This window comes from Astatotilapia calliptera, chromosome 5, assembly GCF_964374335.1.
Source record: "Astatotilapia calliptera chromosome 5, fAstCal68.1, whole genome shotgun sequence".
NCBI classification, from domain to species: Eukaryota; Metazoa; Chordata; class Actinopteri; order Cichliformes; family Cichlidae; genus Astatotilapia; species Astatotilapia calliptera.
Genome location: NC_137426.1, coordinates 22,896,820 through 22,913,108, shown reverse-complemented (window position 1 = coordinate 22,913,108; position 16,289 = coordinate 22,896,820). Strand labels below are relative to the sequence as shown.

Here is a 16,289-nt window from a genome sequence, read left to right as displayed (position 1 = left end):
ACATGTAAACAAACCTATAGTGTGTTTTGCAAATGCTGAAAGAAAAATATCCAAAAAGTAAGTAGCATAAAATAATTAATATACTTCTTTTTGTTTTAGGTTAAAAGACAAAAATAAAAAAATAAATTTAAAAAAACATTTAATGTCTTTTCCTCTTATTTCTCATCTTTCTGTCCCTCCTGTTTGTCCACACAGCTGCTATTCCAAAGTGAAACCCTGCTGAAGGATTTTCAGGAATGTGTGCCAGGAGGACTGGGACAACTAAATAAAGACAAAAATTAATGCTGTACCACTGAGAATACAATTTAAAGGAACACATGTACAGCTAGGATCACATCAGTTTGCTTCAGCTTGCAGTAACTAATGACACTTAGATCCATCCTAAGTGGTTCCTACTTTACTCAACAGGATGTTGGCAAAGAAAAATGTAACAATATAAGAAGCAGTTAGGCCATTAAAGAACTTTGGTACAGTTGGTACATATGGCACACCTTGAACTTACCATGGTTACTATAGCCCAGACGTTAAACTAAGGTGACTGTTGGTTGTTGGTGCCAGTGGGCTGGACTCAATATTATTACACAACCTCTAAGCTATGCAGACGAGCATCTCCAACAACACTTCAAACCTTGACGCAGATGGGCTTCAGCAGCAGAAAACTCCACCCGGTGCCACTCCTGTCAGCTAAGAATGGGAAACTGAGATTACAAAAAGCAAAATCACCAAAATTAGACAATAGCAGATTGGAAAAAGTGTTGCCTGGTCCGATGGGATGGTAGGATCAAAATGTTGCGTAAACAGCATGAAAGCATGGATCCATCCTCCCTTGTGTTAACAGTTCAGCCTGATGATGGTGGTGTAATGGTTGGAGATCTTTTCTTGGCGCACTTTGGTTCCCTTAGCCCCAACTGAGCATCATTTTAATGCCACAGTCTGAGTCCTGTTACTATGTCCATCCCTTTATGACCACAGTGTACCCACCTTGCTTCAGCAGGATAACGCACCATGTCACAAAGTTCAAATCATCTCAGGCTGTTTTTTTTGAACATGACTGCATTCAAATGCCCTCCACACTCACCAGATTGGGTATGGTAGAACAGAACAGAGGTGGGACCAAGTCATTGTTTTGCAAGTCTCAAGTAAGTCTCAAGTCTTTATCCTCAAGTCTCAAGTCAAGTCTCAAGTAATGTCAGGCAAGTCAGAGTCGAGTCTCAAGTCACTGGTGTAAAAGTCCGAGTCAAGTCACAAGTCTGAAATTTTGAATTTCAAGTCCTTTCGAGTCTTTAAAAAAAAAAAAGAAAAAATAATGTTGCAGTTATGCTAAATGTAAATATTAGACCATGTAATTTTAAAATCTGTGTTTTTCTCAACACATGACAAAATAGTGAACTTGGAAAATATACACAAATTGTGAAATTGCACCTCTTTAAAATGCAGCTCAATTAAACCTAGCTCCAAGAATAATTTTCACCGACAGTTCTGAGATAAGCTGCATGTTATTCTTGGATGCGGTTGTAGGACCAGCTTTAAAATCGCATGACAAAAATATCATACATATTAAAAAAAACTGAATCACCAACGTAGCCTGGACAACATTTGCTAGTTAGATGAAGTCAGCTATCTCATCTTAGCATATTTATATGCATATTTATAATCATACGGTTCTTGGAGTGAGTGCACACACTCATGAAGTTTAGTAACTTCAGGTCACTGCAACAAGCCCAGGTACAGTTTACCGACGGATGGGTGCAGGACCTTGAAATGCACGGTGTAGAACGAAAGACCATCGTACGTATCATAAGTTTACCAGTCTCAGAAATCGTCGTCATAAATACACATTCATTAACCGTTTATTAATAGGACCTTTGAGCTCAACGGTAATTAATTAGTAGTGGAAATAATTTCTGGTAGCATCACAGAAATGTAGCAGTGACAATAATACTGTATGCTGTAATCGTACTGGGCAATTAGTGATACAAAACAACTGTTTTATCCTGTGAATAAAAGTATGTGTTTTTGTCAGTGTACCATAATAACAGAAGCGAAACGCAATATTGTGTCAGGACAATTCACTATTTATGCACAATAAATAAAGGAGCATAGCGCGACAATTTCTGTTCAGCGCCAGACTTGCTTGTAACCTATATCACCAATTATGTTATGAAAATGACGTATTAACTACTAAAAAACACTGACCTTCGTGTAAATGCTTGGAGCAGACTAACCTGTGAGCTGGAGGGTTCTGGGACGTTATATTTGATCTTTGAATGGCTGCAATCCAGTCGCGTCTTTGTTACTTTGGAAACATGGCTCGAACAATTTCTCTTCAACGACGTAATCCGATAACAACCGATCTCTTTACCCGTCAGCTTCTCGTGGCTGTCATGCGACCGGCTATTGCAGTTAATAATACAACAGCTTCTTGACATTTTTGTGTTTCTTTTTATCGCTGTATAACTGATTTCAATTGAAAGCCTGCGTGCGCTAGTACCGCTTGCCACGAGTTCCCAGAATCCTTTGCGGTTCTACCCGTGAATGACGTCACATTTTCAATCTCTATATAATATGCATGTTAAATTTTATATTTGGGGTAAAATATCAAGTCTTTTCAAGTAAACCGGTTCAAGTCCAATTCAAGTCCCAAGTCATTGGTGTAAAAGTCCAAGTCAAGTCACAAGTCTTAGAACATTTTTTCAAGTCAAGTCTAAAGTCATAAAATTAATGACTCGAGTCTGACTCGAGTCCAAGTCATGTGACTCGAGTCCACACCTCTGGAACAGAAGATTCAAATCATGGATGTTCTGAGTGATGCTATCACGTCAACATTGACCAAAATCTTTGTTTTCTTTGTTGAATCTACACCATGAAGAGTTAAGGCAGTCCAAGCGAATACAAGCAAGATGTACCTAATAATGTGGCTGGTGTAAAGCTTATTTTATCATCTTTGGCCAGTAAAACAAATACCTTCATATTAGTGATGTTTACAGGTGTAAACTTGAAAGATGTCTTTCAGGAATCTTTTATTTCTTGCTGTCACTTAGACTCAACAGTAGTGTTGCCAAACCTTTACGTCAAAAGAAAAGAAACCCATTAACAACATTGAGCTGCCAAGAAGTCCTTTTCGCAAATTCTTCACTTGGAATAAATGCACAGCTTGTCTCGAAGTGTAGAATCCCATGAATAGTAAAGATGTTTTTTAAAAAGGAAGGGAAACAAAAGGATGCTATTAAATTATTAGTGCTTTATTGGTGATGCTTTGATGACTGCAAAGCTGAATTCTTCATGTATTAAATGAATCCCTGAACTAGGCAAAGATTTTGGCGATGAACTCTTTGAAGCGTTTAGCGTACTGCTCTGGATGAACAGTTGAGATCTCAGCTCCTGCCTACAAAACACAGACACACAGTCGATCAGAAATAAGTAGAAGCAGCCCTTTACACTTTGCAGAGCACTGATCTCTCACCCCGTGTTTGACAGCCTTGGCAGCGTGAGCGGCTTTCTTCTTGGTGTCGTACTGCGTCAGCACGTCAATCAGACCCATAAAATACACCTCCCTACGGGGCGCACCTACAAGGGAGCGATTCACAGTGTTTGGCGAGCGATATTGATCAGCACAGTGTGAGAGGAAGTTTCGGTGGGTGAAAAAGCGCAGGGCTCCTATCTCGGCTGTCGGGACTCACCCACAGCGCTCTGAATAGCGTACACATCCACATAAGGGTCGAAATCCCCGGGACCCATGGGTTTGAAGGAGTTCATGTAGCCGGTAATGCCTTCAGGGGAGGTGGAGTGGGGAGCAGGAGCAAGGCCATTTTCATCATCCTCTTCCTCCTCATCGGACAGCTCCATCTCCTCCTCCTCCTCCTCCATCTCGGCTCTTTCGACATCGTGGATACCGAGCAGCAGGCTGTAGTCCATGATCCTCATACGTACAAGAAACTGCAGTGAGAGAAATAATTACACACCAGAGACAAGAAACACAAAAATCCCCCACAAAAAGCAACGCCTCTCTTACCTCAGTGTCTCTGTTGAGCTTGTCCATTATTTTCTCCTTCTCTTCATCACTCACATAAACTTTCTGCATGTTATTCATAAAGTCCACATCCTTATAAGTGGGCAATTCCTTGACCTGAAAATATAGAAAGAATTACAACATTCATTCAACAGCATTTTTCTTTTCATCAAAACATTTATAGCTTCTCCATTTTCATATGATTAAAGCCAAATAACATTTTCATAATTTTGTTTTCTGAATCAGTACAGATGGAAATATCAAAGGTTCCCGCAGCTCTGCAGCTAGTCAAACTTCCTCTATTAAACCAGATATTTCTTCATCTTTTTCTTTTTTATCTAGGTCAGCGTCGCTGGAGGCCAAACAGAGGGCTTCTGATGTTTAAAACAGCCTGTTGCTAAGTGATTTTTCTGTGGGAAGATTCAAGAAAGTCTAATCTTAAAATCACATTTGTCACAATGCGCAAACAATAACAGTTACACATAGGAAAATAATTCCACACTCTGCCCTCAGGCGCACATTTCAAAGAGAAAAAAAATACATTTTTGGTTTGCAGTCTTAGATGTAGCCTGTCAAACCGGGGAGAGCAGCCAGAATACTAAACACGTCCACATCTTCAGACAGACTGTGGGGGCAGTAGCACACGTGCAGCCACTTCAGGTATGCTAAGTTTTTCTTTCTCACTTCAGCTTTTATCATTTTACTTGCAGTCGGTGATTGATGTAGCTATCAGTCCAAACGTCAGACAATGTTAGGCAATAATCAGATGGGTTTTTTTCACAGAAATGTTGCCTTTTAGTGGCGTATCATTATCATTATCATTATCATTATCATTATCATTACGCCAAGTACTGAACAATTGTTTGTTAATTTCAGGTTACACAAGTCTCAGTGAGCTAAAATCAAAGTTTAGGCTGAAAGACTCACAGTTTTTCAGGTAAAAGCTTTTTTGGAATCACCTTGTTGGTGCAGAAATGCTATGTTATGCCTGTCTCTGTTATTGTTTTCATAGATTCAACTAAAGAAATGGGAAGAAATTATATGTTTTTGTGACAGACTGCTATTAACAAAGATGTGTATTATGTGTAGACACAACACTGGATCATCCCTTGGGTTAGGTGCATTTTTATGCTTGAATGATTCACAGGTCAATGTTAAGTAGCTTAACAAACAACAACAATATTCCTTTGAAAATGGGCAGGTACAAGGATTGGACTGAAAATGAATGAAAAAGCAGCCAATGTTCATAGAAAAATTTAAAAAGACCTTCAGAAAGCCTGGGCTGCTCAAGACTATTTCAAAGATCACAACAAAATCTGGTCCAGGAAACAAAACGTGACAAAATCGAGGGCTTGAAACTTTTGCACAGTACCATATAAATAGGTTGTTGTATCCTGCTCATTATGGCAGATAATCATGTGAGCTGACTACAAGATAAATAAATAAATGAACCATATCAAAGATGCATACCTAAATAAACCGATGATACATTGTAATCTGCACACCAGCTATGAATTCAATCGCTGTGCAACAGGCAAAGCGCTTATTTTAATGGCTTACAAAGTCAGCCTGGCACTATTAATTAATGGACTTGATGAACCCTAAAACTTTACTGTGTTTGGTCTTCAGGCAGTTTGAGCTATTTACTGAACCTCTTTTCTGGACCCCAACAGTTTTTCTTTTTGCCTCACTGAGATATTTCTACCATTTTTATTGGAGTGTCTCTTTTCTGAAAAAGAAAAGAGCAAAATATTGTAGAAAAATATTGTAGAAAATGTTAATGATTAAAAAAAAGCATTTTCAAAAGTTTCTGTGACTCAATATATGTCTTTCATTTAAACATATTAAAAAAGGACACCTGCAGTTTTACAAGGGAAGCACTGGTAAGGAGAAATTAGAAAGAAATTCTGAAAATGAATCCTATGGAAATATAGCTGCGTAATGGCTTCGACTGCTGTGGAGATGCTTTTTTTAAACGCAAAGGCCTCTCCAAGCTTGACGCGTGGAGTTGAAAGACGAGTGTTTATCAGTCAGGGTCAGCTGCTGTTTTTGACGTTTCGTGTTTATCTCTCTCTCTCTCACGAGTCTCCCAGCTTGATGTGAGCACAGAACTAAATCACTTCAAAAACTAAAGACCAGAAAGGCACTTGACTGGTTTTGGAAATAACCACCTCATAGATTATATATTTTTCCTTTTAGTGCAACACGCTGTGTTGCACTAAAACAAAACACTTTGGTCCTTCATTTGAACAGGTACAAAAAAGAAACCAAACACATCAGACATCGCAATAAAGCTATTGCCAAATAAAGGTATAATAATCGAGTGGAGCCGAGCTTTTTTTGACCATTTTCTTACTGGAGATGTTAGTGCAAGGTTATCATAATTAAAATTAACAAGCTCAAATGTATTCAGCCACTCTTTCATTGAGCCTGAGTCAGAAGACGTAAAAATAACCATCTGTAATAGATCACTGCCTCTTAAACACTCCACGGCCACACGTGTGCTTTATTTCCAGTAAAGACAAACGTCACTGGAACTCTTGTGGACAACAGACTGACTTTACCTGAATCTGATCTCACCTTTTCTTTAAAACTGGCTTCACGAGACACCAGCGAGCCCTGATGAAAGAGAAGAAAGCGACCGGTGTTACTGTTGAGCCAAAGATCCATATTTGCTCATTACTTTCAAAGCTAGAATAGTCATTATCACTCATGTGTTCTCAGAGATGATACACGTGTGGCCATAAATCCAACAGTCTACTATTAATAAATGGTTTGGGGTGAAGCATAACTTTAATTCACAAGCATTTAACACTCTGTTTTTTAAACTATTGTCTTTAAATGTTTTGGTAAGTTAAGCATTTCAATAGCTGATAAAAGTAATAAGACACTATCATATGAGATACACTGCCTCTGGAGGATTACCTTGAGGTCATACTTCCTGTGTACGTGAAGTCGGTGGCTGAACATGTTCCTCATTACTAACAGGTAGGTGTCCTCACTCTCCACAGTGACTCTGTACATGGCCAGGAACTGAGGGAGGAGCGTACTGCCGTGGCAGGTGACAATATGCTGGAAGAGACCATCAGTACATGGATTTTCAGTCATGAAGAATAAACATCTGCACGTGAATATAATAAGTTGTGGTTAATGCTCTTCCTGAAGATCCTCCTGTGGCATCTGATCAGCACCGCAGATGTAATTTAGACTTGGAATAATTTACAGGACGAACTCCATTTGAAAACACTGCCTGCATTTCAAACAGATGGCTTCATTGTTATATGACTCTACAGCGTCGTTAAGACATTGCATAAGAGGTAAAGTATGATAACATAAAAGAGTTCCTAGTAAGATAAGGTTTTTCCTTGTAACAGATATGATTCAACGCACAGGTAATATAAAGTCATTTCATAGCATCATAGCAAGAAATGTCAAGAAAGGCAGGGAGGATGTACAGTCCCAGCAAGTAAACGTGGATTTACACAATGCTCGACTTCATTTTTTAATCAGCTTTGTATTTTGAGACGTCTGTTATACCTCAAGTATGAAAACAGTTCATTGTGATGAGCAACAATAAGTGTCAAAGCCACTGAGCACAGCGTTGTCTGCATTGCATTTGTGCACTGGAGCGTCTACAAGTGAAACTGAGCTAATTCTGATGGACTTGGAGTTGGTAATATACTGAATGACATTTGTGTCAAACCTTTAATTAGGATGAAACAAATGGAGAATTAAAACTAAATTCATTTAATAAAATACTCTGTTAAAATCCATCCGATTCTCCTGTGTCCTATTGTTAGAGTTGTCATATTGGTAAATCTATCACCTTACAAAGCTAGTTAACTGCTGTGAGATTTTCAGTCTGTATTGCGTGTTTAACCTCTTTGTATGAACAGTCTGATGTCATTAACTTATTAATAAATGTGGCTGATTCTGCCAACAACACCCCTTTCACGTGAACATGGAATGAAAGCCCTGGAGGAAACCGGCTTATCTTGAGTGCCAGTGTTACAGTAAGTGAATCGACCCCCGGGTACGCTGAGGGAGCAAGGCATACCTGAATGCACTTAACATATGTCAGAACAATCAGACATCAAGTAAAAATGAAAGAAAACGAAAGTTAGGAAGATATGCTAAATATGGAGGCAAGAAGACTCAAATTAAATATGAAAACAGACTCATGGGGACAATGGAGGACAAAAACACAAGCACAGAAACTGAGGGAGGAAAAGATAAGGAGACAGCGAGGGAACAAAACACACAAGAAATATCAAACTCAAAATAAGTTGGGGTTCTAAGCAAGAGCCCCAAACTCCAAAGAAACTGAACTGGGAACCAGAAGAAAGTTCAAGCTCTCATAAAAAGGCGTGTTTCACATGTCAAGTGATTCTTCTCACACAAATGATCCCTGTGACTGTTGCCTGCTCCAGTTAGAGCCATTATCAGATGATCATGATGTAAAGTGGTCATAAAACCTATAAAGAAATGAAAAAATATAACAGCGAAATGCAAAGTCATTTATCTTGGGATTTGGCAGAGTGGTGAAGTAAACGTTTTAATTTGAGTTAATATATTTATGTTACCACTAAGTGTGCGCTCAGCGCTGCTGTTGATGTCTAATATGGTGGCTGCACATTAGACCTCTGAAACTTTAAACTGGCAAGTGCAAATCACTTTAGTTTGTCAGCAGACCAACGTGAATCTGATTTAACTGATTGATAGGTGTTCATGGTGTGTGTTCAGTCTTCCTGCAGCTGCGGTTCAAACAGTGTAAAAGAGGCAGCAGATTAGAATCGGGCATAACAACATTTAAACATTTTCTGCATCACCAGAATAATATATACACACTCTAGTGGCACCGTTTTCACAGCTGTACATTTATAGACCCCATTATTAAGAGGTTTTAGTAAAGTAATAGTAGTAGGCTTAACAAGCTGCATATGAAACATATAGCTCCGGCAGAAAATCTATATCACACCTTAAAATGTTGTAAATTAAGCAATCATTAAAAAACATGCTGTTTTCAAACAGTGACCTGTTATCATGATGACTTATCCTGGTAAAAAGAGAGCCGCTTTCATGACACTGAAAACTCTGACTTTAAGGTCAAGACAGCTCACTAATTCTATAATCTTGCTTCACAGAACACCTCTATGAGCTCATATAGCACAACAAAAACAAACCCCTCCAAATTACTAGAATGATAAGAATGACCGGCTGAGTTTATGCACAGCGTGTCTGAGCTGTCGATTATATACCTACACTGGCAGAGTACTGGCTCACATTAGCGTTGTGAACAAGCTAGAAACAATTCTAGTTTGTTTAACAGTAGCACTACACCTGTCCTAATCTACTGTGCTCACACAGCATACACAACTCTTGTGGTCAGCATCACTACAACATTTAGATTTTAAATAGCATCTAAAATTTTCATCTTTCCCTGATGACTATCAGTAACAATCTTATTGCTCTATAAGCATTTATATATGATCTTAAACAGAGCCCCGCACTGTACCTGCTGACCTTATTCTAAGGTCTGTTGGACATAGACTAAGCCTCCGTTTGAATTGAGTTTTTATATGAATTATTTATTCTCAGATCATGAAACATCACAGGGACTGCAGATGAGAGAATAAGAATGAAAAATGCCCTTTAAACATTAATTTAATGAAATACTCAATTAATATCAATATCTTCTTGCATTTTGATATGATAAATCTGTTAACCTACACAGTCAGTATGTTGCTGGCTTTCTTTTCAGGCTTCAGAAAGGCTAAGCGTTATTATTAACCAAAGTCCTTAACACATACAATTTTAATACGATATTACTCTTAAGCGCTTTTTCTCTTACATACCCTCATACTGCTTTGTCTGCAGCAGCTATGTTGCTTTCAGGCATATTACCTGTTTAACTTCTTCATATTTTTCCCATAGTATTCTCTCACCTTCCTGTGTAACATCAGCTGCTCTACTGCTCTAGTGCTAATGCCACCACTTTCATGTGACCACAAAGGGGAAATCCTGGGTTAACTTAGCAAGATGATTACCAGCTACACGTGACCGCTTATCCTGATTGCCAGTGTTAGGGTAAGTGAATCCAGATAGCGCAAAGATATCCTGGGTCTGTGCAACTGGGTCTGTAGTATAAATCTCTGATGGTGGTGCGTATTTGATTCTCTCTTGGTGATTTATGAGAAGGAAACATTTTGACAGGTCTGCGAAAAATCGTTATGCCTCAGAAGTAATATCTGTAGGAAGGAAATCATGTTGCACAGAATCTGTGGTCTACATCTGTGAGTCATCAGTGAATTTTTTTTTTTTTGGTAACCCCTCCTATATCAATTGATACCAGTGGTGCCAACTTCGGGCATTTTTATTGATTTTTTGGCACCAGGGCCAGTGTCTTTTCAGTGGAAATGCATTAAAGTGATCTGAGATTAGGGAGTGATGTTCACTGACTGTCACGGCGAGTGAGAGGAGCCGTGTGGAGGAGGAAAAGGAGGATCCACACGCAGGCAGTCGTGAAGGTGTAAAAGGTGATTTATTGAACACAAAAGGAGAGGCAAACGGCAACACGGAGAACTAAACTATACTGGGAAACAACTAAAACTACAAAGCACAAACCTGAATGAGCAGAGGAGACTGATGATGGACAGCAGGGAGAACACACAGGTGAGACATGGTAGAAACACAGATGAGGCAGGGTGGAATACACAGACGGACCAGCAACTACAACAACAGAGGACATGACTTAAATACACCCAGAGAAACACAGGGGAATTACACACAGGTGGTGGACACAGCTGGGAATGATCAACAAGACGAGACAGAGGTAAAACTGAACACACTCACATGAGACCCAGACCTTCACAATAAAACAGGAAATGAGAACACCACACCAAGACGCAGACCTGACACTGAGAGACAGACAGAATGACACATGGAACCTGAACTAAACTAAACGTGAGATACAACCGAGAACAAATCCTTAAACATGAAACTCAAATAATAAACATCATAATCATCATCATAAACACAACAAGAGAACAAGAAAACAATCCCTGATGCAAACTAAAACCAAAACATAATAACCTCAAACATGGAATAACAAAAACATGAAACTCCACATACTGGGTCCAACGGACCCAGACCCGTGACACTGACAGGCTCATGCAACAGTATCATGGCTTACTGCAAGCCCTTTTAAATGTCATTGGTAACATCAGTGCTCTTTCAACAACAACAACAACAACAACAAAAAGCTGTGTGAAGGCCTTTTGTGGCACTACAGAAAAGAAATACAGTACAAGCAAACAAACATCATGCTACTTGTTAATATGTCATGTGACTTAGCTTTCTCTGTTTGGTGTGTTATTTTTTTTTGTATCTGTATAACCAGAAAAAGCTCTGACAGAATCATTCTTCAATGTGAATTATTTAATATGCTTCAATTTAAATGTAAAACTGGAGCCATGAAATTCTAACACTCGTGTCTCAGCTTTGATGCTGTAAAACCTTTACCATGGCAACCATGGTTAATGTAAAAAGGGCACATTTTTTTCTTGTATAAAAACGACACAAGGAAAGAGAAAAGACTGGTAGATGTGTGCATGTACAAAAGGATTGCAACCATGCACACACTAGAAATACTATGTTCTTAGTTCAGTTCAATTCAATTCATTTTATTTAGCTCCAAATCGCAGCAACAGTCACATCAAGGCACTTCATACTAAAAGGTAAAAGAGTAAAAGAGAGAAAACCGCAACAATCAGATGACCCCACGTGAGCAAGCATATGGTGACAGTGGGAAGGAAAAACTCCCTTTTAACAGGAAAAAACTTGCAGCAGAACCAGGAGAGGCAGCCATCAGCTGCAACCGGTTAGAGGTGAGGAGAGGGAGACACAACAAAAGACACACTGTGTAAGAGAGCCAGGGATTAATAATAACTAATGATTAAATGCAAAGTGGTGAACAACCACAGACAGTGAAAAGAGGTGAAGAAGAAACACTCAGTGCACTATGGGAAGAGCCCAGCAGCTTAGCCCTAAATGCAGGGTAACTAAGGGAGGATTCTGGGTCACCTGATCCAGCCCTAACTATAACCTTTATCAGAAAGTATAGTTTTGAGCCTTATTGTAAAAGCAGAGAGAGTGCCTCTCTCCAGTATCCAAACTGGGAGCTGGTTCCACAGAAAAGGGGCCTGAAAGCTGGAGTCTCCAATTTTAAAATTGAACCTACTCTCTGACCTTTAAAGGACATATAAACTTGTGTCAGTCCTACCTGGTGATATGCAGAGAGCGCATTATGCATTTCTGCAACCTCCTCACTGGAAATTTCTTTTATAACCAAAGTGCGGTCGTACGACGTCAGCAGCAGGCCCGCATATTTCCCTTCGTCGTGTCTGAGAGGAGGACTCCGAGCCAGAGAAACCTGCCGGTGAGTGAGAGAACAGCATCATGAGATCAGAAGGAGAAGCCTCCTGCCCTGGGAAACCTTTCACATTTTAAAGTGTTGAAACAAATGCAAATATCTTACATATACCAGAAATGTAATGCTGCGCAGCATCGGACCATAAAAAGCTTTGTTTTAACATGCTTCTTACATTGATCTGAATGCAGGTCTGCAGTAAGCTAATGTGACTTTTATCAGCAACAATATGTTTCCCGTAATTGCGTGCTAAGCAAATGTGCACTTCCCAGACTGGAGGATGGCTGTGTGCCACCTGGCGCATGCAAAATACGACACAAAGAAATGCAAATGTAGAAGCGAGCAGATCAATATGCACATAAAAGTTCATGGTTTCGATCAAAGGAAAACACACAGAGCCTTGGATGTTCTCTGCTTGTGCAAGTCTATGTTTTTTTCTAATGGCCTCTACATTTTTGTGAAACGATAGATTTTATCCATATTTATATTTTAGTGCACAATGAAACACAGACTTGCTGTGAATCATACCTGGAAATCTTGATCCTCAATGCCAAAGCGCTCTCGCAGGTTTCTGAACACTTGAGGACAGTACTCTTTGAATTTAAACTGTCCTGGAAGAGTCTCCCTGAGGAATAATGACAATAACGCATAGATTTAGTGTGCAGCAACATTATACAAAAGATCTATGCTCGTGACTATTAGCTGACTGAATTATATTAGGGATCCTGCTGCTTAACAGCTTCCAGATCAAAACAAGTTCAGAGAAATCTCACTACAGTAACGGCACTTTAACCTTGGGAAAATATTTTATTGGTCCTCAAACCTCTGTTCATAAGTCTTTACTGAACCCGGATTCCTGAACGGATTAAAGGATTATTGAAAGCCTTTCACTTTTCTAGACTCAGTGCTTATAGAAACCGAACCTAACAACAGACACTGTATAGGACAGCTTTTATAAATGATTATTATACTGTAGCACACTCTGACTGACACTCTTCCACCACTATTTCAGATAAATCCATCAAGCTAACCTTTTTTTGCCTTTTAAATTATGTTGCACAGCAAGTAAAAAAAACACAAGTTAATGCTGCACTTCTAACTTTAGCCCATAACATCATTCTTTCTCTTTCGAGACAATATTGCACTGCGCTCATTACTGTAGCTATAGTGTTGGTGAAGAAAAACACCGTTGCTCTCTAAAGGGGTCTGGATATTCTGATAAGCAGAGACAATAACACCGAGAAATAAATCCTGAGAGGAACAAAAATCTGTGCAGTTTACAGGAAGCAAAACGAGGCTCCTGCAATCATGCAGACAGAGCTGAGTAGAGCCTATGAGCAGAGCACAGTACTTATTGAAGAGGTGGTTGTTGACTTTGATCTTGGTGCTGGCTTTGAAGTCGTCTGGGAGCAGCATGACAGGTACGGGCACCTGGCTCAGGTCATTAATCTGCGCATGATCAGTGGATAAATAGTTAATAATGAACATTTTCATACCCAGGCAGACAGAAGTGCACATTAAACGGCCTTATAGCTACCGAATGATTGACTCCCCACATCAGCACGCTCAACACGGGGTCACTCGCTCGGAAAACCTTCACTTTCTGTTGAACAAAGTGTTTCTTCTTCGTCTTCCTTTTTGGCGCCAGAGTGTTCAGAGAGTTGGAGGTAGCACTGGGAGAAGACATTTTCAGGCAGGTATCCGCGTCTCCGTCTGTGGACAGGCGTTTTGTTGTCTCTGTATGTAAAGTAGGCTAAAGTCCGCCCTGCAGCAGCCTATTAGCGCTTTGATCCAACACCCTGCGAGCCCAGCGCCTTTTGGTCCTTCAGTCCAGCAACGAACAGGTGCAGAGCCTCCCCCAACACGGGCTGAGCCTTCATCATCTTATTTTGTGGCTCATTTTTAAGCTTTGTTAATTTGACATGCTGTCACATTAATGATCATTTTCGTGCAGGCCTGCTTACAGGCAGAACTGCAGTAATTACATCTAAATTACCAGTGCTGTACGATTCTGCAAAGTTTGGTATCCATCCGATACCAAGTAAATAAAGGGCTAGTATTGCCGATACCAATGTCGATACTGAAACTTTTAACTTGTATGTAGGGGAGAGAAGTGTATTTTTTAATGTGGTTTCTTCTGGAGACCTGGAATCTATAGAAACAAAGTATCCATCATATTCTGCTGGCCCACCTCTATTATTACAGCTCTTAGTGGTGATTTGTTAATTATAGTTAATTTTATAATTATATATATATATATATATTTGTTTGTTTGTGACCTTTAAAATGTAGCAATTTATGTTTATAATAGCACATGCTGTGAGGGAAATGTGTTTTGTTTCCGTTTACTTAAATAATTTTAAATTGCATCAGTTTTTTGTTTGTTTGTTTTTTTTATTCAAAAATACTCTAAAGAAGAATATATGCATTTTGTATTCACGTGTTGATGTCATTCATCTATCTTACTCAGTGCGGTGTGGTCAGGCTCATCAGAATATTTTATCATAAATAAATACAATAGTGAGAAACTGATGTAGAATTCAGTGGGTCATGCTGAGCCTGTGCCACTTTGTTAGGTACACCTGTACGTGCAAATATGTCATGGCATTACCATGGCATTTGAGCGTGTAGACATGGCCTGTATGACCTGCAGAAGTTCAAACTGAGCAGAATGGGGAAGAAAGATGATTTAAGGGACTTGAACATTTGCATGGTTGCTGGTGCCGGACAGGCTAGTCTGGTTATTTCAGAACCTGCTGATCTACTGATATTTTCCCAAACAAGGTTTACAGAGAATAGTTTTGAATGGCTGTTATCTGGGTGAAAATGCTTTATCTACTTCAGAGGTCAGAGGAGAATGGCCATACTCCCTTTAGGACGTCAGGGCAGATGGCATGGATACCCAACTTTGTGAACACGATAACTCGAGAACGAAGTGATGGTACTTTCAGATTGGTACAATATGTGGGTCTACTAAAAATCTTGGACAAGTTTGAATATTAGTGACCTCAGCTTCAGTGATCTCTGCTGTGACATTCAGGTGATAGTGTCAGAATAAACAACATGAAAGCACGTATCCACGATGCCGTGGATCAGCACTTCAGGCTGCTGGTGGTGTAATGGTGTAAGGGATATTTTCTTGGCACACTTTAGGCCCATTAGGCCCAATGGAGCATTGTTTAAATGCCACAGTCTGATTATTGTCGCTGACCATGCCCATCCATTTATGACCACAAAGCCATCTTCTGATTCCTGCTTACAGCAGCATAGTGCATCATGTCATTGAACATGACAATGAGTTCACAGTTGCTCAAATGGCCTCCTCCACATTCACCAGATTTGAAGCCAATAGAGCACCTTTGGGATGTTGTGGACCAGGAGAGTTTCATCATGTGCAGCTGACAATTCTGCAAAAACTGTGTGATGCTGTCACATCAATATAGACCAAAATATCTGAGAAATGTTCAACATAGAAATTACAGAATTAAGGCAGTCCTGAACTCAAAAGGGGACCCAACCCAGTACCAAAGAAGTGTACCTAATAAAGTGGCCAGTTTGTGTGGATGATATTATTTGAACTGCATAAGAGGTTAAATGTTGGTTTGTGATGAACAATTTTTAAGTAAATTAATTATCCTGATAGTAGTTATACTCATGATGCACATGCAGAAGTGCCCTGTTCACAGTCATATACACTGTCTCATTCATGCATAAGCATTGTGGGGCCAGTGCAACCCTATGCTTCCTGCTTGGTTGTTAACCACTAAGACTTGTAACACAGTACTTTCTGGTGCAAATTACAGTGGGAGCTGTAATTTTTACACTTCACAAAACCACCAGGTGGACCGTATT

General features: G+C 39.6%; 1 protein-coding gene across 1 annotated transcript; it reads right to left on the bottom strand.

Annotated features, from left to right (window-relative positions):
• Positions 1 to 3,221: 3,221 nt before the first annotated feature.
• Positions 3,222 to 14,280, bottom strand: LOC113022604 (phosphatidylinositol 5-phosphate 4-kinase type-2 gamma-like). The gene is made up of 10 exons (XM_026168181.2): positions 13,975 to 14,280; positions 13,789 to 13,886; positions 12,966 to 13,062; positions 12,291 to 12,440; positions 6,935 to 7,081; positions 6,590 to 6,628; positions 4,013 to 4,126; positions 3,681 to 3,936; positions 3,464 to 3,567; positions 3,222 to 3,385 (listed from the first exon to the last, which is right to left on the bottom strand). The coding sequence occupies exons 1-10, from the start codon at positions 14,122 to 14,124 to the stop codon at positions 3,305 to 3,307; spliced, it is 1,236 nt and encodes a 411-aa protein (XP_026023966.1). The 5' UTR covers positions 14,125 to 14,280; the 3' UTR covers positions 3,222 to 3,304.
• Between the last annotated feature and the right edge of the window lie 2,009 nt (positions 14,281 to 16,289).

Coding starts and splice junctions, on each gene's coding strand:
- LOC113022604 (XM_026168181.2), bottom strand. CDS start 14,124: ATGTCTTCTCCCAGTGCTACCTCCAACTCTCTGAACACTCTGGCGCCA. Junction 13,887..13,974: donor TGTGGGGAGTCAATCATTCG/GTAGCTATAAGG, acceptor GATCATGCGCAG/ATTAATGACCTGAGCCAGGT. Junction 4,127..6,589: donor AAGCCAGTTTTAAAGAAAAG/GTGAGATCAGAT, acceptor CTATATTTTCAG/GTCAAGGAATTGCCCACTTA.